Source organism: Triturus cristatus, chromosome 4_1 (assembly GCF_964204655.1).
Source record: "Triturus cristatus chromosome 4_1, aTriCri1.1, whole genome shotgun sequence".
NCBI classification, from domain to species: domain Eukaryota; kingdom Metazoa; phylum Chordata; class Amphibia; order Caudata; family Salamandridae; genus Triturus; species Triturus cristatus.
The window spans coordinates 783,935,627-783,959,559 of NC_140585.1; the positions used below are offsets into that span (position 1 = coordinate 783,935,627).

The window sequence follows — 23,933 nt, forward strand, 5'->3', positions numbered from 1 at the left end:
CTTCGGTTTATAATTAAGAAACAAGTTTAGGTACTGAGTAGGCCCCGTCTCCTGGGTCTTTATGTGGGTAAAGCACCCTCATTTGTATTCCCCTAGATATATGGGTTCGATTCCGTGCCAGTAGTATTTGCTACTCCAGATTTCCCTCATCATATTACCGAGGACGATGATGAGGAAGAAACACAAGGATGTAGTGAAATTTTGAGACGCATCTAATTCCTTTACCTGTGAACATGCTGGCAATCTACCCCATGTCTACATATTATTTGTTTAATGCTTCAATAAAACAGAACAGAGGTCTTAACTGTAAATGTTTAGAACAACCTTCTTAAAATTGATTATTTATTATGTTGATTCAAACACAATTGCTACATGTTAGCCTACCAGGTAAGCAGGCTTCGATTTCAGTAAAATGCAGATTTTCGCATTGTACGATGGGCAATAATGAATTAAAAATAAAAGAATTGTTGTGAGCTCCTCCCACGCATCCGATACCATGAGTAGGGCGAATCAAAGTTAATCAAAACGCACAGGAATCCAAATTCACCTGTGTGTCGCTTCACATGATACTTGTAACCGAGCTAGTGTGCATGACACCGAACAGAAGAGCAACGTGTGGACATTTCTTAGTCAATACCCTTCAATTGGGACTTTCATCTCTTGCAGTCGATTCCTTTTGATGTAAAAAACAGAGCATTTCCCTTCTGTCTGAGTATAGCCTATTTTGCATTTGCATGTGCCCTTCAAGACAACTGTTCAAGGCAAATATGGAGGGTGCATGTTTTTGCAACTATTCACTGAACTGACCCACAATGCAAATCTGTTTAGAATTCTAGATGTTTGCATAGGTTCTGTCTACTGAAAACACAACCGCTAAAAATGTAGGTTCTTAAAACTTTTAAACATACAATAAAGGTGAGGATGTGTCTTAACAAAATTCATAAAGTATACTGTTCCGTAAAGGGTCCTAGATACTGTATTTAACCATGTGGATCCAACGAGGCATTTGAGTTGCATACTTGCAAACCCGATTGGCGACAAAAAGATCTGTTGCAAAGAGCCCCCCTTGAGGGGCCCATTGGGCACTGCAGTGCCGGCCCGACAAGGCGTAGGGCCTGATGATGAAGCATGCCACCCTTGGGTGGGTGAGGGCTTGTGCTCCATTGAGCTAATGCTTCCACTGACCTAATCGGATCTAGATATTTAATACACTATCTATGACCCTTAGCGGAACTGTATACTTTATTAATTTTGTTATATTTTGGGAGAGTGTATACTAGACAAACATTTCTGTCAGTCCTCCTTATATGAAGATTTGGATGTGTCAGTGCAAACCTACACACATACATAAGAGTGGTAACAATCACAAAAGCAGACATGAAGATGCTCGCACACAAACGCATACATCCACATGCACATTAATGGGCAAACAAAGAGATACACATAAACATGTCCATAAGCAAACAAAACCACAAATATGTAAGCATGTACACAGTCTTGCACAAGCACAAGGAAACACGCATGGATGCTTGATACAGAAATTTTAGCACCAGAGTATACCTCAAAAGTAAATGCATTCAAAGTTAATCAGGCACAAACTCGGTTTATGTCACAGGACATTTTCCTTTCGAGTCTGAAGAGAAGAGCTGTAGCAACCTGCACTGAAATAAAAGGGACAAATACAACAGCAATTGACCTGCATTAGTGATTTGTGCAAATGAACATACCGGATGAAACACACAAGGGAGATTTGTGCATGCATAAGATTTGCACACAGGTGCAGCAAGGGGGTTTATATATACACTGTTGCACCCCGCTATTGCTCCACATCCATAATTCATTGCAGAGATGCAGAGCAATAATGCGCGGCTTCAGTCCATGCACCTCTATCCTTGCACCACAGTAAAGGTGCGTTCGTGATCAGCATGAGTGCAACTGTAGATTTTTGGATTTGTAAAGATAGAGAATTACATTTTACAGATTACACGAAAATCTAGGACAATATTTCAGTCAATCTGTCATTTCAGCCCCCGACGTGTACAGCTAACAATCCCACAGTACCCACTACACAGTCCCAGTTATAATTTGTAAGAGTCAATGGGACCCTCAGGTGATACCCTCCATGTTATATTTACCAGTAGAGCCCTCTTCCGGCCAGTAGCCCCTCACATTCACTCCCCTTCTCACTGATCTACATCTCTCCCATACGTTTGGAAGTCTACTGAGATCAAAATAACTACATTGATGTGTAAATAGGGCAGCCATCTTTGACTTTTAGTTTGTCTTCTACTGCCATTTTACTAGCTAATATTATGTGGAAATCAGCAACGTTAACTAACATATACATCTTCCAGTTTTGATCCACTTATTCAGTTATTTCAGGGTAAAAGTCATACTTGGAAAATGTACAAATCAGGTCAAATCCATATAGATTTCAGTTTGTGTCTGGATGTTTGTTCAGATTTCTGTACTGGCAGTGTTAGGTTAGACTTTTATTGTGCTGTGCCGCTTATTGCCTAAAGGCCTATGGTAAAATAGTGCATTCCACGGGCCCACACACCAGCCCATTTAGCAGAAAATGTAAGTTCTTACAGATGAATGTACATTGAGCACAAGGCTCAATCATTGCACTTCAGAGCTTTTACAACTCAGACTAAAGTTGTTCTCTTACTAGGAAGCATGACCATACCTGTACATTTATGTTTACCTTTTCAAACACGGAAAATAAATACATGCAATACTAGTACTGTCATTTTAAGACCCATACAGGTAATTATGTCCTCTGTATAACAACTAACTAATATGCCTCCCCCTACCCATATTTTCACTGTCCCAGGTCGAGCATGTGTCACCTCCTTTTGGAATCTCAGTGATAATTTATGTGCTCTTTCAATAAAAGTCTTCTCCTCTTGACCAGCACTACCATACCTTAAATTTTTCACTGAGTTATCTATCTTACTGGTTCACTTGGCAATCAGCTGCAGTCGCGCAATCTGCATAGACATGTAACAGAGTGACTATCATTTACCTTTTAAATCCTTGCTATTGCTATTACCAGTATTGTGTATAAATCACAAAAGCAAGGTATTATATCCATCTTCCAGTTTAGACCCACTTCCTGACACATTTATTAAACATTAATGTTCTAAATTATTGCTTCACACCTATACGCACAGTTCACAAACCTTTGTCTGAATATTCATAACAATGGGCCCGGTTCAGAGTCCGCCGACAGGGTACTCTGTCGCAAGAGTGACGGAGTACACTGTCCACCAAATTCTCAGTCCACCTACCCAATTTTGAGTCAGGCAGACAACCAGGTTTACACTGACCTTCCTCTGAGGGCCATGGGTGGTAAGTCATCTGCCCGTCTGCGCTATTTGGAGTGAGCGATCAGATGATTTTATTTTTTTTGTAACTGTCCGTCTGTGCCAGGAATAGCTTGCCATATTTTTTAAGTGAGCCGGTAGGGGGAAAGGAAGCAGAACGCCAATCATAGAGATTGTACAGAGGAAATGCTCCATTGGAGGGACAAACACAAGATTGACAAGCTGGGTCACGAATATGAAGCAGGCAAATGAGAGTGACAAGGAAAGCCAACCAATGATTAGCAAAGGTGGGTTCCAAGCCTCTCTATCTTCTTGGTAAGCCAATATATTCCTCACAACCAACACCGCATGCGCTCTCTAGTAGTCACAACCTAAAAAATTACCCCCACACCATAGGAGAAAACTCCCAAGGTAATAGGGTCATTAGTATTTATAGTTTTCTAAAACACAAACTTCTGCTTTAAATTGTATTCCCTTGATGGAAATTAAGCATGCATGCATGCATGGCATAAATATCGCATAAATATTTTTTTCTCAATTGAGATGCAGGACCTCTGAAATCTTTTAGACTTGCCTGGGAGAACAGCTTCTGACAGTTCAACCGGTTTAATATGATTCTGGCGTTGCACTTCTGATATTCTATAAATGTACAATTCGTAAAAAGCAAGAATCTCTGCCCCATCGCAACAGAACTCTGTTCTTCAATATTATCCATAGAATTTCATAAATATCTTTGCCAGATCATCCATTCCCATGACTGGTTCTGGGTTGTTTATTCATGCAATATTATCTGCCTTTTTACTAGCTTTTATTTTACAAGCAAGGACATTTCCAACCTTGTTGTCTTCTTCAAAGGTTTTTTTGATGCATTGTCTGCTGATTTATGGTTTCTGTTGGCAATCTCATCTTTTTTACTTTCCCTTTCAGTTGTCCTACATCTCTTATATTTTTTCGTTAGAGGGATTGCAGGTTACCTGATCGTGAGCTGCACGCAGGAGTCCCTCCCTGTCTAGCATTTCTCTGGTTTTGTCCCATTTCTTCTTTGCCCCAATAGAAATCAGAATGCTCTTCAAATATGTGTTGAAGGCACACCATGTTGTGGTATCATTAGTAGATCCTGCATTGTTCTAACACATACTATGCTTTTGCCATATTGGGAAGACTATGAAGCTCCTCCAGTAGCGTTTAACCATACCGGCGTTTGATGAGAACTTCATATGAGTGGAAAAGAATTTACGTATTATAGCAGCTCCTCGCCCCCAGGCTTGATGGGGGCATTAGATTAGATCGATGCCCACTGGGGCAGTCCGCCGGATGAACTTGAAAGATCTGGCTATGCAGATGGAATGAAAAGATCTCAGAGGGAAGAAGTGCACAAACAAACCCATGGCACAGACCCAGGAAATCGCCTGGGAGGATAATTGCAAATATGCAAGAGTAATGTATGGGTGGGTTATCACTCCCTCTTTCATCGTGCCAGGACAGATGACTGCCACATTTCCTAACAGTTAGCTCGGCAGAGTTGAAGAGATCCTTGTGGTCCTGTGGAGGACCTACCTATGGACACTTGAGGACCTGCCCGTGGACACTTTTGCTTTACCAGTACTGCTGTCTTTGTGTGAGACAGAAACTCTCTTTCGGACAGGTGTGGTGCTGGTAAGAAATAGCGCTACAGTTGTGAGCTAAGCTTGAAAGACACATGATAGTGGATTCAGTAGTGAGAGGTCATGGAGCACTGACCCATCTCAGGATACTTCTTCATAGTGAAATATCCTGTGTAATAAGGATGCGTTTTACTGTCTGCTGGGAAAAGGATAAGCCCATTGTTGGTTTCCCCACTGGACTAATTGTGTTCTTATAGGGTTGAACAATGCCTCCTATCCTGCGCAGCGGACAGGAGAATTGGAAAGACAACTGCTGTGTGGTATCGATTTGTCTGCGAAAAGGGACCCCTCTTTAGGCCTACAGGTAACTATTTGAAGCATAATCTGCTCTCCACTGCCTCTGACTGGGTGGTGGTTGAACTGCCAAGAGGGAAGGTTAAAGGTGTCACAACTGCATTTGGGTTATGGAACGCACAACTAGGAGTACTGTAGTAATGGGGAAATCCAAGGTCACGTATTAAACGTCACACACAGAATAAGGACACCATTTCTTCCTCTGACATCCAGGCTATGGTGCCAGTGGGGGCTCCTCTGCTATGGCGGAGGAGCGTCGTCCCACTGCTTTCAAGCAGTGCGAGAAGTGGAAACATAACTTGATAATAACTTTCAGTTATTATCATGTTATGTTTCCTTTGCGGGCGGCAGGGTGGGTCAGGCTGTTCTGTTCATGGGGCAGGGGCGGAGTGGTTTGCCCACTACAGTGCGCAATTACAGTTTGGTTGGCCCTCTTGAGCCACCCAAAGCAGTCATGTGCACTTCCCTGTTCTCCATGCAGGCTGCATTACAGACTGCATTGATAACATGCCCACCCCTACAGCCCCTGGCTGAGCGCTATCTCACGGTGCTCAAACCAATCACAACGCTCCACTGGAGCGTTGTGATTGGCTTAGGGGTGGTAGCCTGGCTGCCTGCTCCCTGTTCCTGGAAGCAGACGCAGGAGAGCAGGAGCACAGAAGAGGCCGGGACCATCCTGTAAAGCCCGCTCCCCCCCCCGCACAACACCCCCCCCGACCTCCCCACGACACTCCCAGTAACCTCCACGGGGACCCGCACCCACCCCCCACCCGCAAGCCATGCTGGCCACCCCTATACGGTGCTGGAATCCCAGACATGAAGGGCAGATTGAATCAAATACTCCTGGCAGTATTTTAAATGCATACAGGCCTGGAAAACCAAATAACAAAATAGACACCAAGACCTTGGATATTGGACTTCTCAGTTTGCTGATAGAGGAGGACCAACTGAGGCAACACTAGCTATTATAAAATCTGCGGTGTTGCACTGAGGCAAACCCATCACTGTTTTGCAAAAAAGAGTCAGATTTCTGGAGTATTGTGCAGAGGCTGCTGAGACAAATTGGGAATTGCTGCCACCACACTGGTGACTAATGACATCATATAAACTAGATTAGCTTGCAGTGTGACTCTGGGGGCCCTTGTTTTCTGCTGCTGGGGATCAAAGAGCTGGGAATCATAGTTGTGCTCCTATTCTCAGGCAGGCTAAAACGCCATGTTTACTTTCTTGAGATCAGGTATATTGTTTGAGGGGGTAAATACAGGGGAACCTTGCAAGTGTTTAATCACCAATGTACATTTATTTTACCTCCTAGTTTTTCTAATATTGCGAGTGATGTTACCTGATTGGTGGCTTTCTCTATTTAAAGTCTGTTTGAGTCTTGCTTGTACATCATTGTTTGTGTTGAAGGCGTGCATTATTTTGATACAGTATATTTGATGGGAGCGTTAGAGTGACAGACACTTCACGTGTGGTGTAGCCAGTTTGAAGCATACTGGAACTTATATGCAAGTCTTTCTGTTACTGGAAGACCCATGAATTGATTTGGGATTGTTTTGAATTGGCAGCGGGCTAATTGGGGCTGCGAAAGGTTGGGACTCAAGCCTGCCACATAGTACATTATTGTGGAATATGAATGGTGTATGTTATAAAATTAAATGTGGACTGGTTTTCCAGTTTTCTCTTAGACAAAAGCCATTTCTAGTCTTCTTCCAGGAAACCCATCCGCTAGTGAATGAACATCAATTTGTAGGTAAGACCGTGTGCCCGCTCTTGGCACATGTGCATTCCCAAGAGAGCCCTGGGAGGTTGGGATATATGTTCAAAGGGTGGTTCATTGTGTTTTGTCATGGAAGTGGCTGGATCGCAATCGTCACTATGTCATGGTCGGTGATCAATGGAGTCACAATCAGGTTGATGTGATTTGTGCGACACCTGAGCTCAAAGCGGAAACTATAGGACACTTCCTGCCTGAGCCCTGTGATTCTGCTGACGGGGGAGATTTTGAATCATATCACAGCAGTCGACTGAGATGGATCAGGCCAGTATGGTGCTGTAGGTCCGGGTCTTACTAGGCTGCCCAGAATCGCCACAGTGATGGGCTTGAGAAATGTTTGAAAAAACATTTGCAAGCTAAATAAGCAATGCTTTATTAATGTTGGCGCTCACGACTCACATTCCAGAATAGATTAAGTAATAGAGATCCTGCCTAGGTTTATACCTCATCATTCACTTTACTGGTTACCATGGTAGGAAGACGTGGTCATAGGGGTTACAAAGGAAATGTGGTTCTGCTGTTCCTGTAGTTTATTTTTTACATAAACTTCACAGTGTTTGCTTAACAGAGTTTGAAATTTCTTCAACTTTATAAATTAAATTTAAGGGGGGCCGCACAATTCATGTATTGTACAAAAGACTCAACCAAGCAGTGCCACTCACACAATAATGTGAGACCATTTGGTGAAGTGTATGGTTTACAATTTTAGTTTGGGCGGAATTAAACATCATGTTTGGAGTATATCATTTTGAACACACATTCTTTAAAAAAAATATATATATTGTTCCATGAATATATGTTCATTTTCAGTTCTAATTGTAGCATTGAGAAGATCGTAGGTACATTTTTTTTCTGGAATCATATGTGTTGGGAGATAAATAACAAATAAAACATCACTGTTTGAAATCAATCATCTAAAATAAAATAGAGATGAATTGCTTCTGCATTTATTACTACATAAATGAGGCATTACAAGCCACGGCTACTGGGTCTGCCCTGTCTACCACACGACTTTAGAGATAAGTGACATTTCTGTCTGGAAAATGTAATTGTGAATCATTCCCAAAAAATGCATTTATTGACTCTCTAGAACTGAATGTTTCTCTTTTCCCAAAGAGTCATTATTAATAAAAACCCAACGAAAATGGAAATTCTACATGTGACAAGTAGAATAAAACAGAATCATAAATATTTGGAGGGATCCCAAATGATGGATGGAATCTTGTTGAAAAACAGCAGGTCACACCAAATCTTAATGCTATAGTTCTTTAGGCCCGTTTTAGACATATAAAGTTACAGGGATAATATTTTGAATAAAGGTACATAATTGCTAAGTCTTCTCTGCTATGCATTAATGTTGCTAAAGTAACACTTGTTGATCTCTGTTATTTTACTTAACGCTGTTAGTCCCCTTTGAAATGGAATAAGAAAGTTCTGTAAAAAGCAAGATACAGATAGTGGCATATAATTCTTTGAATGTCAAACTTCTCTAAGGGAAGCGGCTATTGAAAAGTAGCCTTTGAATTTGTAAACTTCTAACCTTTTCTACTGGGTACAACCACTGTGAACAAGCTTCAAATATGAACCTCATCGGTGGGATGCAACAACAGTGTAACACCTTAGAAGAATGGCTTGCTCCTCTCTTGGATAGACTCTAACTTTCACCAACTTTTACCAAGGCTCCTTAGAATTAAGTTCCCTCCTTAGTCTCATACAGTAATATAAGCTTGGTACAGCTATAGTTACCACTCTTATCGACTAATCGATGGTTTAATAGGATCTCACATGAGTGCGCAAAGACAACCTAGCGCTACCCAAGACAAATAAAAAGAGTATAAACTGATCAAGATGATTAAGTACCTGCCAGTACAAATAAAAACAATAAAATATAAAATACGAGAACATATTGTGACTGAATAGAATGTTCTTGCAGTGAATAATTAAAAAGTAACAATAGAATAACTTGTCTTAACATATTTAAAAATATATATAATTATGGGAAGAAAGTAAAAGATACATTTAATCCATAGGCCTAGAAGTGTTAGTGTTAGTAAAGACATATTCAAATAGAAAATCAGTGATTTTACAGACACAAAAATCAAAGAGAATGTCAATATTTAACAGAACATTTCGAAAAAATGCTCATTGTGTCTCTATCAACATGGGGAAATGAAATATTACTGATGCCTGATGAATTTATGTCCTCTCACTTTCATAGAAGTCTACATATTTCTCAGTTGTATTTACTATAAGAATGAAAGTTATTCTCAATCTGAAGAAACCAAAATGCAGATATCAAACATACATCTCATATAAACAGTTTTGTAACTTGCTTTGTAATTCAAGAGTGTACTTGGGAGTAGAGGTATCCCTCATCACAACACAACCTTATGTGTTATTCTGAATAACCTTACACACATGAAGAAAAGCTCCAGGCAGGGTGAGTAATAACTCCTAGTTTATTCCTGAGAAGAAACTCCAGCCGCTACCTTCAACTGCTCATCATAACTCACCAGCACACTTTCCGCAACTGCAATGTATATTCTATATCAGAACCCTTTTCCAAGGAAAGAGAGTTCATTGTGGAGACTAGGTATCCATGGATACACATATCCAAGTCCAGGTGAAACACAAACACAACTATAAATATGCATATTACCACACCTTCATTGTAGCCCCATCAAATTCAAAGGTAAAATGCTTAGCTAGTATCATTGAGTGCTTCAGGCTGGTTAGTCTGCGTACTCCATCAAAACGTTGTCTATCACATTGAGTAGTTTTAGCCACTCTGAAGTTAACTTATGATGCCATGGCAGGAAAGTCCAACCCGCTTAATTAAGATGCGCCTCAAATGTCTTACTTTCCATAAAGAACATAAAAGTAGCTTATTTTACTTAAGTTTGGAAATGTTACTTTGTTTGATGTGTTGTAAATTTCTATATCTCACAATGTTAACAACAGGAGAACACTAGATGGACGAATGCAACCTCCTTGAAGGATCCAAAAAGTAAGTAGGTGCAATATGCCCTCCATTCAGACCTATTTAGGGATGTTTCCTGAAGGTGGAGGTAAGAATGTTCTCTCAGTGGACTTAGAAATGTTTATGAAGGTTGAATAAAACTTACCTTCTTGACAATTGCTCAATTTGAACTTTTTGAATAATAGTTTTAAAAAAATTATAATCCGAACAAAATACAGATATAGTCCATGTTTGAACCAGGCCTTCGTATGCTGAAAGAGTTTGCATTAATTTTCAGAGTGTTGATTTGATGGGAATTTTCTTCCATGTGTAAATTGTTAAATGGTGAAGGACAGCATATTCTGTATTTGTGACAACTGCTTAATCCAAGAAGTTTAGATTGTCTTCTGTGGAGCCCCAAAATGTTTTAGGACATGTATGCCAGAATATGAATTATGAACTTGGAAGATATTTTTCAAGCAATAGATCCGATTTGTATGTTTCAGGGAAGGTTATTTTCAATGAATTGTGTGCAGATATGTTTTTTAAACCCCTCTGCTCACTTTTATTGCAGTGTGCATCGTGCCCGCCAGGGTTTCTCGCATTGAACCTTCGCTGTCAGCTCTTTGGGGTTCAACAGCTTGTCAGTACGCTGGGGCAGCAAAGCTCATAAGACATTATAATACAAGTGACGATCAATCAACCGTCGAAGGCCACATTAATCAAAATGTTTATGTTTCAAGCAACCCTTCTAGAGTTATAGGTCGCATTTGGAGCACGAGCAACAAGCCCGGCAGGACTCGTATCAGAAGGTGATATAAATGATTGTGAAAGAAAAACATCTAAATATCTTTTAAAAACCAAGCAATTAGGAAAAATGTAATTTTCTTAACTAGGACGAAATGAAGAAATCAGTGTAATGCTGTTCTTGGTGCTTCTGAATTAAGTAATGTTAACAAACTTCTTAACAAACTATATTACATGAACATTTTGCACCAGGATAATAATGAAGTAAATTAGTTTTGCACTAATATTGCTGTTTACGAGATAAGATGAAACACGCTTTTTCACAACCCTAAAGTCAGCTTTTAGCCTTGAAACTGAGTTCACTTTTATACCATAAACTAACTGAAGCAAGTCAAAGCACTCATTAAAAGTGGTATCATTAACTCATTTAATGATGTTCATTTAACTGACTGTGGAACTACCTGAATCTGTGACTTTCAGTGTTCACAGATATCTTCAGCCAGAGTGGAAAGAGTAATCCACTGAGACAAAGTACCACACAACCACTTATTTCTTTCCTTAATAAATTAACACCAAAGAATACAGCATCAGTTTGCACTAGGTTTGCACAGCTGCAAAACTATGGGTCGGATTCACAAAAAAAGGACTGTCTACCAATTCACAACTGTGGCATGCAAATGTAGACAGATAGTTTATTTTAGTGAGGATAAACAGTTGATATGATCCGTGATTCTATAATCATGGAGAACCCACAAACGAGGATCTATAAATGTAAACTTGGTAAGTTAAATATCTATGAAATTCCTCATTTTCATGAAAGTGGTGTCCATGTGATAGACAACTTTAGAAAGAATGAGTCATTGGTTCCCAAAGACCAGAACACATAAGATCTGTTGTGTCAGGCGGCTGTGGCCTTCCAGATGATAGGTAAAGACTGTTTTAGGGGCACCGGTTGGACAAGGTTCATGTAGTTCTAGCTGTAATGTGTGCTTCGGGTCTGGCCAGGAAGCACTGGATTTAATTTCTAATGAGTAAATAAGACACATTACATACGCAGACTCATTTCTAATGCACTATGAAGTTATCTTAAGAGCGCTGGCACCAGGAAAGAAAGAGCCAAAGAAAAAACTGAACTGCCCAGCAAAGAATGGATTGCCCAGTAAAGATTAATAAAATTAAAGGAAAGCACTTGTGGGGTAGATCTGAGGGCCCGACTTTGTGTGTTCACTTGCAGGTGTATCCGTGCTGACCTTCACCTCTATTTATCAATCATTTATTCATCAATATCTGGTTATTATTAAACAGCCCTGCAAAACAGATAAACCAGACATCACGCAGCCTCTTCCGCCTCCTAAATGCTGCAATGTTCCGCCGTTTGCCTCCCTCACATGTCCCTCAGTTCCCTGGGAGGTGTGTCCTTCCGGCCACCTACATCTTTCTTATCACAGTGGGGAAAAGGAGCCAAAGTAGTGAAGCATCGTTCTTGAACTGTCTTACATTTAATTAGGTTAATTCCGCCTTTTTTCATCAGCAACCCCGTTATTGACTCAGAGATTTATAGAATATGCATAAACGGTGCTTTTCCAGAAAGCAAGTGTGTTTGAATCCAGCTTCCTGCAACATCTCAGTCCACTCCACTCCACGCCACTGTTGCCCCTACCCCCTGCCCACCTCCTGTTGCCTACCGAGGGTGTAAGCTGATGTAGGGTGCTCTGACGCCCTAAAGTCTACAGGGTACCTTCATGCCATCAGAAGCACCGCAGGGCCTAGTTAGAAAGCATAACATTGCCTATTTCTCTTTCATCTCCGTGCCTCTAACTTTACTCTATTCGGTGTCTTCTTTTTATATTGAAAATTCAGATTTTCTACTTCCATTTTTGGGGAATAAAAATTGTGCATTTTTAATCTTAGCGCCGCCGTATTGGGATGGTGTAGTTCTGATTCAAGTGTCTTAGACTTAGATGGCAAAGGGGCTTTTCACAAACGAATTGCCACGGATGCACAATTTAACATTTGTAACAGAGGAAGGTATAAGAACTTAAAAGGCCTATTTCCTCTCTTTCTATGCGGTAGAATGTTTGAAAAAAGAGACATGTTTCAACCGCGTGTTTTAGGTGCAAGGTTGGCTCATCTGATGCCGCCCTTTCTACCACCGAGCTCCCTCCACTGCCGTTAAATGTAATGCTGCGGGGCCTGTATAGAGCGCGCCAGCAGCACACACGGGCCTGGTCTATGCTCAACCAGACTTCAAAACTAGCGTTTGAAAAAGAACACTACAAAAGTAAAAAAATAAAAAAAACACATATAACAAATCCATGACACGAAGGGAAGCATATTTTCACATTTCGAATTACTATAGCCACTCAAAGACGGAAAGAAGACAAGAAACGACAAGAATAAGAGAAAAAATGAAAATAAAATTTCCCTATATTAATATTCTTTGAGTGGCTGTAGTCATACAAAGTGTGGAAATATGCTCCCCTTTGTGTTGTGGATTTGTGAATAGAAAGGTTACCGGCCTCAAGGGGTTTGGAAGCGTTGCACGGGGCTGGACATCGATGTAAACTTAATTTAGTAACGAGAGGAGGATAGCTATCCGTTTCTCACCTGTTAGACAGTGGAAGCCTCCTTCCCCGTCTGCAGGTGAAGCCGGCAGCCGGCCGCCGGGGTTAACAAGCTGAAAGACCCATCTTGTCGTGTACGGACCTCCCGAGGGGCCGATTTGTTCCGCGTTGGGGCAGAGTTTGAGCGGAAGCGGATTGGCAGGCGCTGCGCGAGCTCCAGGGTCTCGCTGCTCGCCATCACCGCGCCGCAGCAGGTTCTCGATTAAAAAACTCTTGCCCAGGTTTCCGAATCCCGGTGTCCTGGCGAAGGCAGAGCATCCCAGGATATCCAGAGGATGGCTGCTAGCTGGCATCATCATCATCGTCACAGTCTCCACTGAAGAAGAATCGTCCTCCTCGCAGAGTTCCTCTCTTTTACTTTCCAGGCAGTCAGCAGCTTCTTTCACTCCATTGCCCAGCGACAATCCTTCTCCCAGCTGCTAATTGGAAATGTTCAATGTTTTGGGCACAACTCATTCAAAAGGCTTGCCTTGGGCGAGCGACTCCACTCTGTGCTGCAATGGTTCAGGGAATCAATGGCTTCTCTTTTGAGATAAGGCAAGTGGCCCTCGTAGGGTAGAAGGTGTGTCCAGGCCATTCATTGTGTGAAATGGACTAAAAATGATGGACGTGGGTAACAATAAACTGCAGTGCGCGGCTGTGGGGCTGCAGAAAGCTATCCTAAGCTTTTAAATGAACTTCCGCGTCACAATTAATCTAGTTTGTTTTGTGGTGGAGTTCATGAAAATCCAAATTCCAATTCTTTACGTGCTTGACATAAACTTTGAGAAACTATTTAAAAGGCATAAGTGTGCTCCTTTTCCCTAACATGGACTAGTTTTTGATTTAGCACATTTTTAAATGCAAGTTTTATAATTGCACCTTGCCAGGAAACGGTCTTGTTTCTGCTCTGTTTCATTTTAGATTTCTAGTACTTTTGCTGTTTTCATACAGTTTTTTGCATCAAGCATCCTTCATTACGTATTTAAGATTCCAGCAACTAAGACAACATCTGACTTTCTTCTTTGAGGGTGCAACTTAAAAAATGATAAATTCTAAAATGTTATTTCATTACATTTATTAAAAGTCTTGGAAAGTTCTGATATTAGGATGAGATGTAAATATGTAGGCCAAACGAATGACATTTAATTTAGGGAACCTATGCAATAAAGCATATGCTTATTTACACAGATACAAACATGTCCCTCTACACAAACCTGTATAAAAAACATCACCAGAAACACATAGATATATGGAGACGTATACATAAATACGCACACAGACACATAGAGGTACTCATGTATGTGAGCATATATATACATACACACACAGACACCTTTATCCCACACATACATGCTCACAAAGACAAACATGAATGTACTGGTGGCCAGCTTATTTAGCCCATGGTTCTTCATTACCTTCCATTTTCTTTACTATTTACATCTACGTGTTGGCTTTCTTAATCAAGTCTTAAGCAGCCCTTTTTCTGAGATTCAAGAGAAGATGCCCAGATGCTTAACTGCCATTCTACATAGTATGAGAATTTATTTAGGTTTTATGCCTCTAAAACTGAAGTAATTTACCCAGGTAAGGATCTGTTTGTGTTCTGAGATTGTTGGTCTTCTTGTCTTGATGATCATTCATTAAGGAAAGGAATTTAGGCTTCTGGTTGGACAGAGAACTTGGGTTAATCACCCAGGTAAACGCGGTGATACGAGATCGTGCCAATTACAAATGAAAATCTTGAAAAAAAAATATTTCCTTCATCTCACAACTCTTAAAACACTGCATTTTGAATTTCATCATCATCATCGCTAGGCTTGATTAGCCAAACGCCTGCTACTCAGGGCTCCCAAACACAGCTCTACCTAAGCTCCAAGGGGTGCGAACGATGGCTGTTTGACTTGTTGTTTATTCCAGGAAATGTTATAGATTTTCTGTTGCTTGGCGTAAACTGTATTGGCTCCCACTAGCTTAAATGAGTCAGCATAAGACTTTTTGCTCAGTTTACAAAGCCTTTTATGAAACCGAAGCCAGATTATGCCAATCTTTATTTTCAAGATTTTTTCCAAGGTGCCCAATTCATTCTCGATCTTTCTTCTCTCAGTCCTCCAAATTAGTAGATTGAGGGATGAGGACCCTATCGCTGTAAAGGCTTGTTCTGTATAGAATACTGTTCCTCTCTCCTTGTGTAAAATTGAGGACCACTGCAACTTTAGAAAGTCCCTTAAAACATATTTGTTCTGTTCAGGTTGCCTCTTCCCTCTGCTATTTGAGTCAGGCTCAGCATGAAGATGCCTGTGGGTGAATGAAGTGCCTATTTTGTAAAAATGTAAGTGCCAGAGCCTTAGGAGTTTCTCAGGAGGCCTCTGTGGTTGGCACTACCCACTGTCCCTGTCAGCACTGCCAAACACTAACCATCACACAATACAAGTTTGACATCTTGACCCTTCCAGCTCACGTAACGGTGTAAATAGGGTCAGGAATTATTGCATTTATGTTTTTTAAGTATACTGAATACATCGTTCATGAGATCTGCTCAAAAACATACAAACAGCATCCCCAGTACACTGTATACTAAATAAGTGCTGGTGTTTACAAATAAGTGCTGGCGCTAAGAACCAGCAAACATCGGCACAAATTAAGCAATGGTTGGATGCCATGCTTTATAATTACCAACTTAGGTTGATGATTCTTCCGACAGGAAGGCTGGACTGTGAGGATGAAGGGGGTTATTTAGAGATTCGCAGATGTGAGGTATGTGCTAAAAGTTGGCAGATGTTCCCTACGCATTATTCAAATCTATACTTGGCTATAAACTCTAAATAAAGAACATCTACCAATGTTTGGTGGATGTCTTGCACCCATCAATATCTAAATTACCTAAGTGTAAGCAGGTCTAAGCTGCACTGATGGCATCAGATGCTATTGATGGAGGGTTCAAGAGCTATGTGGTGGGTGGTAGACAGTATTTTCTTTGTGTCTTTGCTGGTGTCATTTGGAGCCAGAAACCCGAACTGCTAGGGCACCTGAAGGTGAGTGTGAGCTCACCTCACCCCCCCCCCCTTCTGCTCACCAAACCCATACTGTCATAGTCTTAGCTGTGAGGTCAAAAGGAAAAAGTCAAAGGGATCCATAGAGTAACAAAGGAGAATCTTTTTTTTTTATCTGACCCAGCACCATCCACCAAGAGAATAGTGAAACTAGGAAAGTCTTTTCCTTTGTGCGGTGGTAGGATATTTCTTAAAGATCAAATATGCTATGGCTGCACCAGATGGCAAGGAAAGGTAGAGTGAAGGAGTACACAAAATGTGTATCTTGGAACCAAGAGAAAGGACTCAATACTTTAGGGTCTAAATAATATATCTTAGAAGTCTTCTTCATCCGGGAGAAGCAGTGTCACACATGTTGAATCAACAGCACAGAGTTACAAGAGACTGCTCTCCATCGGATTCTGGGACCTGGAACCAGAGAGATGCATTAGGATTATATGGTGGATCAAAGGCCTAGATTGTTCATACTTTGTTTTTAATTCTAGATTTACCTTAATTTATAAATAGTACTGTTATCCAGTTCATATTAGTTGTTGTCCCTTTTTATTCCCTCCCTTGTTTGATTTTAACTATTAGGATATATGTGTGGCGCCTGCTATTGTCATGGTCTAGTAACATCTGTTGCCTGATGTCTTCTCCACCACTAGGTGCACCTACTACCAGCTCTCTCTTCATTCTCAAACTCTGACACATGGTTAACATCATGGACATAATCAGTGAGGCGGTGGCAGGGCCATAACTGAGGTGTAGCCTGCCATTGCTTTCTATTTTCTGTCCTTGAGCCAACCCCAGACTACCCAGGAAGAAAAACAAGTGTGTGAAGCCTTGCGTGCTGTGCAGCAGACAAGCGGGGGGACACAGACTGGCCTAAGTATCAGTTGCAGAGAGTATGTGCAGGATGGCAGGGGCACCAAAGTGCCAGCCAATGACTGGCCTGCTTTTGATCTTCCCCCCTACAGCCAGAGAAAGTGATCATGCATTGCTGATCGCCACAGTGCTCCAATAGTCGATTCCAACTGCTCCGCTGCAGGCTTGCTCCTCTGTGACAGCCTGTAGCTGTCATCTGACACCATAGTCATAATTGAGTTCCCCAAAGTAATGTTCTATTAACAATAGCGTCATATAACATATTTCAGGAAGGCTCTCATTAATCAAGAGATAGGTATGTGTCATGTGTGGCCTGACCTGTGGGACTAGTTTCTTCACCGTTCTGCAGCCCTCGACCCTTCAACCACCCTTACGAATGTATGTATATATGTATGTATGTATGATGTATGTATGTATGTAGGAATGTGTGTATTATGCATGTATGTGTATGGGATTTCTATAACACAGACCATTCCAAAAGGCACTGAAGCGCTATACATAGTCAAAGAAGCATACATTCAATGAGTAAGTGGAGAGGACACTGGACTGCAGACAGTTAAGGCATTGTGATGTAGTGTTATTTAAAGAGGTGAGCCTTGAACTCTTTCCTAACTTGAAACAGCATTGGGGTGGTCCTGATGGATACAGAGATGTTATTCCTGATCCTGGATGCATAGATGGAAAAGGACTGCTGTCTTGTTTTCTTATTTTACACTTCTTTGTCTGATGGTGTCCTGGCTGGCAGCGGATGTGCTAAGATCCACCAGAGATGATGAGCTTGCCTGGTGCTAGTGATGAAGGCATATGCATGCTTAGCCTCCCTCCAAGTGTTGTGGACAACTCTTTTCATTAAACAGGGAATTATGCTTCATTGCTGCCTAATGTAGTTGATTGACTGAGTAATATTTACCTAGACATCTTTTATACACTATGTTTCCTCCTGACCCTATGTGAACACACAGCTGATTCTCACTATAATTTGAACCGCTACATCCTGATGGTGTGGTCATTCAACCCTTTAAAAACTGAACATCTCATAGAAAATCAGAAGAGCTACAGAAACATTAAGACTTTCCCTGACCCTATTCAGGAAGGACCTAAAGGCCTGACTCTTTGACTGAACCTTCACACCCAGACAGATCGGCAGTCCCCCCCCCCCACCCCCACCCCCCCCAGCACCTTGCGAACCTCACGGGCGAGTGGCCTTGCTATACAAACCCCTGATTAATTGATTGTTTGAGCAGTGTGTATATTAACACCAGCCCCACCCCACCCCCATCCAGATCTTTTCTAATACATCTGTGGAAATAATCTATACTAAAAATGCTCAACACAATGAGTTTTACTCAGCAATCAAACGGACATGTGTTGCAGCATTTTGTACCACAATGTACTTAGAACACTTTCTTTACTCTGCCACTGTCTGATTCCTTCCTCATTGATGAGCATGGACATAGACCTGTACTCAGTTATAAGTGCCCACATAATGCTTCAATTCCTTCACTAATTCCTGTAAAGAGGATTTTGTTTCAGCAGACTCCTAATAGTGGTCTAAGTGTATAAAGTCCAAAATATATTCTTAAAATGGGTGGTCCTGAACACCTCTTCAAGTCAAGATATGACAACTGCCTCTTCACCACAGATGCTTGGATTACAAGCAACCATCTAAAGGCAAGCACCACAAAGGCAGAGCTCACGACTTATGAACAATGGCACAAACATCAATCTAATAAGGCCAGAGGAAATTGATGCCCCATCAGCCATATCAAGATAACCGATGGGTAATCTAGGACTGAGATCTCGCATGTCAACCAGCACACTAGAAGCATCTTCCATACAAAGAAAACACTGTGACACATCTTCCAATATCTTGGATACCAACAAAAACTACAAGCTTTCTTCACACTTGGTAACTCCAACATTGATGATGCCAATAGCCTATACATTGGTACCAACTGTTTCATCATACACAATTACAATGGATTCAAAACATTTTGACAAAACTCTTTTTCTACCTTCACCTCAGAAAACACATGACGGCAATTCTGCATGCACGTCACCGGTAACTAGTAGCCACGCCACATGATCAATGTTGAAGGCATTCTGCATCATCAACAGAGACTCCCATGGAAAATAAACACTACAAACAAATAAAATGTAAGTGACATAGACAAAAACAGACTCTGCACTCTAAACTACCATCTCAGATTGTCTTACTGTCAGGGATCTAGCAAGTTTGGAACAATCTGTCAAGGAGACTAGCAGAGTTTAGGACAAGGCAAGGTGACTGGGTGTGAGGGGCTTGCTCTATGCAGGTGTTGGAATTGAAATGTGTCACTGTCAAATTACTCATGCTTCACATGGTATTATGTTAGCATTTATGTAGCTATGTCATAAATTATTCCTATTGTATATGAATGCAATCAATAAGTGTAGACGTTGTGTGAATTAAGGTTAGCATCTGTGCCGCCATCTTCCCGTTAGTAGACGCCATCTTGTACTATAATCGAAACTGCTACTTGATTACTTCAGAGAAATGGTCCTGGTAAATTTTGTTTCTCCATGCTCAGCTTTGGCTTCTTTTACTCGCAAGTGTTCTCATTAACGCATGTCTTTCCCGTTAGATAGAGGCCATCTCCCACCTGTCTGGTGGGGTGGATAAGCCAGACGACCTTGGGCAGTAGATAGCTTGTGTCCGGCTGAGGAATCGAAATCTATGCTCTGTACCCCCATTGTATTACGACATTTACCAGTGCTTTTCCATAGTAGGCGAGTCTTTGTGGGCTCCGCAACATACTTAATGTAACTTTATGCTTTTATAGTCAGTCCCTCAACTGATATCCCATAGGGCTGGTCAGACTGGACTCTGCAGCAGTGTAACTCTGTGAATAAACCAGTTCGATTGTATTCTCTACTGCGTCATCGACTCTTCATGTTTTGGAAGGCTAGTGGAGGTCGAGAGTGACCTGGGTGACCCTATTTGGGTCATTTCCTTTAGTTGGCGCCTGAACAGGGACTCCACCAGATGACCCACCCCACCCATAGTCCTGTTGTAGGGGTCAGGGTTGCGTCCAGTCAGATGGTCGGATCGGGGATCCCCACATGACAGAGCCTGGTTCTCGTGGCTGCCTGCCGGTCTGATCGGGTAGCTCCTCTTCTAGTGGTCATCTTTACTGGGGTCCTCAAAAGGCAAAATCCTTGGATCTGACCGTTTGGTCCAAGGAGTCGGCAGTGGGGAATAATCTTGTTTGACTTGTGTGCACCAGGTGAGTTTGCCTTGATTCTTAGAAAATATGGCGCCATCTTGTTTAACTTGGTGGGTCTGCAGACCCTTGTGATACGGAGCGTTTTTGAAAGTTCTGCCAGGCCACTTGTTGAATTTGGCTTATTCTTGAAAAAAGCCTGGGGCTAAAGCCTATCTTGTCTTGGTGCAGTCTGCAGACTGTCTTGTCTTGGTGCAGTCTGAGGACTGACTTGTTTTGGTGCAGTCGGTGGACTGCTCTTAAAGGTTCCTTGTCTGTGTGTGTTTTATTTGTGTGTGAGTGTGTGCTGGTGGTGTGAATAGGGAATGTGTCTGATGTTAGGATGCCTTGTTGGAGTAAAATGTGGTGTCTGTTGTGCCGCTGTTGTTCTGTTGAACATAGGTTGGAGGAGAGGCAGCCTGCACCTCCAGAAGGTGCTCCAAATGTTGACATGTATGTGAAGCATGGTATTGGCCCTATTATGTTTCGTACATTATGGCACAAGTATATATACCTATTGGGAGCTTACGTGACAGACGCGGGGAAACGCAGACAATCACTAATAAATAAAACCCCATCAAATGGAGGACTTATAAAAGACATTGGAGTTGGTAATCCTTTTTAATACATAACCACTATAAGTCATTTGACGTGGTTCTTGGATGAGAGCACCAATATCACTAGGAGAACCCAAGACCCAAGTTTTCTGGTTCCGTTAGAAGCTACCTGGCTCAGACTACAGCGAATTGTAAACCTCATAATAAGGTTGGCAATATCAAATCATACGCTGACACTGGGAGCTGGATCAATCATCCCCCGAATGGAACCCCTACATTTGGGATTAATCTATTTGAAGATACCTTAACAGCTGAGAGTGTATATACTTTTAGTCTTGATAAAGATGGTCTAAATCAGGAAACCATCGAAACACATCGACGCCTGCACACCATAAATCCATCCAGTTTTGATGTTACTCTAGATGTTGACGGACTGCAGTGCATCAGTGTTCATCTTTAACATTTCGCTATATGGATTTGGTTTCCAATGACAAAGAGTAGTGTCTTTTTTAACTCTCGCAAAGTCTTTTTATTGTCTTTTTAATCTGTTATTGGGAATCAATTTGTTGCAGCCCCATGTGGAATGTTATTTTGATGCTGCTGCTATCACACACATGGTATTTTGTATGAATACGTTTTTAATTTTGTGTATTTTTATTAATAAATTGTCTTTACAAATTTGTAATTTATGTCTATGTGCTAGTACACTGTTTTTTGGTCAGAACAGTAACCCTCAAGATTGTATGTATGTTGCTTGGAGTGATTGAGTAGAGAAAATTGGTGGTCAAGTAAACCCTTAAAGGACAATTCTTTGTTTTTTTCCGATTGAACCCTAGTCCTTTGGATGATAAAGGGCCCCTCTCACTTTTCGTAAGAGACAAGTATACGAAGGACAATACTGAGCTTCAGTGGCCACTGGAAGGTACCTTTGATGATCAGAGATTGAATTATTTGTAGGACAAATTGTCTGCTAGAAGAAGAGGGCAGTCGATGTTTGAAACTTTATAGGTGTGACAGAAGGAAGTAAGCAGAAGCGTATACGGGCTGAGAAGGAGTCTAGGAAAAAGGGGATGCAGACAGTAGTTCAGAAAGCTGTAGCTTATGATAGAGAGCAAACGGAAAAAGGTATTGAGTGTGCTGATAGGAAGTTTTGATTACAATTTAATAAGTCCTATGTTGTTCGAGAGGATGATGATCCCTTTGTGGAGGAACTGTTCCTCACCCCCCACCTCCCTATGCCCCGCAGAGGATATACCCTGTTGTTCCGTCATCTCAGTCTCCTGCTCCTCCTCCGCCTCCCTCTGGTCTTTCCGTGGACTTGACTGCTTCGGCTTCAGCCCCGCCTGTCTCCCCTCTGCCTTCGCAAGCTGCGGGTGCAGTAGCTGTAGGTCCTCCCGCTGTGTCTGCTGTCCCCGCTCATGTTTCTCCCCCTTCTCTCACCCCTTCCACGCAGTCATTGCTGACATTGGTGCCCGTCCCTTCATCCAATGTGTCTTTCCCATACATTTTATCCCCGGCATCGTTAGGTGTTGGGTTGGACGAGGGAAATTGGGCTGTGGCTCAGGAGCGAATGGGGCGGCTGCTGATTCGGTTGGATGTGGGGAAAGAGTAGAAGAAGATGGTAGCTGATCAGGCTGCACATTGGGCATGGAGTCCAATCTACAGTGTAGAGGATGTGTGGAGCGTGTTGAAAGAATTTGAGCCATTTGCACAGCAGTATGCTCTTAAGCATATGTCGGCTACATTGATAGGGTTGTGGGAACAGTGTTTTGGAGCCGCGGCACCACAAATAATATATGACATTCGTGACTGTGTATACGCTGCTGATATGGCCCCTAATGATGTTTTTAGTAATGTTGCGACGATGATTGGTTATTGGGGTAGGTTGCACCAGAACTGACCGACAATCGTGTTCCAATTCCAGATGAGGGAGGTTCACCCTATTTTCCATCCTGAGATCCTAGAACGGCTTAATGCTCAGGCTGTTGTTGTTCAACCATGGGTGAAGGCCCGTTTTCAGGAACAATGGGTTTCTACTCTGTGGAAAAGGAGTGAGGTGTTAGCCCTCAAGAGTCAGCTGCCGGACCCTAGGAAAAACCCAACTGCATATTACAAAGAATTAACAGAGGCCGCCTCATCGACAGTGATGACGCTGGCCAACATTGAGATGTTTTTCGGGTTGCTAGTACCGGTGGATATATGGAGGCAGGTGCATACGCAGGATCACAGGGTGGAATTGGGTGGCTCTTGGGATGAGATTAAGGCATGGGATGAGTAGCGAAATCCCGGTGAGAAGCCAAGAGTTGTGATTTTGGCTTTGCCAAGTCGTGTTATTACTTATATGCATTCTCTTATCCCACCCAGAATTGTAGATCGGGATAAGTTGACAGCATGTCGTCAGAAGAAAGAGGAGAGTGTGTCTGATTTCTTTACTCGGTTTGAAGGAGAGTTCTTGGATTTCAGTGGACAAGATTGGTCAGTAGAAGGTGGTGTCCGCTTATTTGTTAACAGGTTTGTTACGAATTTGCTTCCGGAGATCGTGGCTCAGTTACAGGCTTCTGAGAGCACTTGGACTACTGCCTCCCCTTCGGTGATATTGAGTATGGCTCAGTACTATGAGCATCGAGAGAATGAGGAAAAGGACAGGGTAGAAAGGAAGAGTAAGGATCTGAAAACAAAAGTTCTGATGCAGCAGGTTGCAAGGGGGTCTGGAAGGGGACGAGGCACTGGTCCGGCTCAGAGGTCGCGTGGTGCTGGTAGAGGCAGCGCACCTTTGGGGCAGAATCAGTGCGCATATTGTAAAAAAGAGGGACACTGATTGAGTGAGTGTCCGGAGTTGTT

At 42.0% G+C, this 23,933-nt stretch overlaps 1 protein-coding gene across 2 annotated transcripts in view; it reads right to left on the reverse strand.

The window, feature by feature from the left end:
* The window catches only part of DBX2 (developing brain homeobox 2), a 34,582-nt gene extending 20,699 nt beyond the window's left edge, over positions 1-13,883 (reverse strand). For both annotated transcript variants that reach the window (XM_085650621.1, XM_085650620.1), the window contains exon 1: positions 13,378-13,883. In XM_085650621.1, the coding sequence (XP_085506747.1) occupies positions 13,378-13,696 (319 nt within the window). In that variant the 5' untranslated portion in view covers positions 13,697-13,883. The remainder of the gene's footprint in view (positions 1-13,377) is intronic.
* Positions 13,884-23,933: the final 10,050 nt, after the last annotated feature.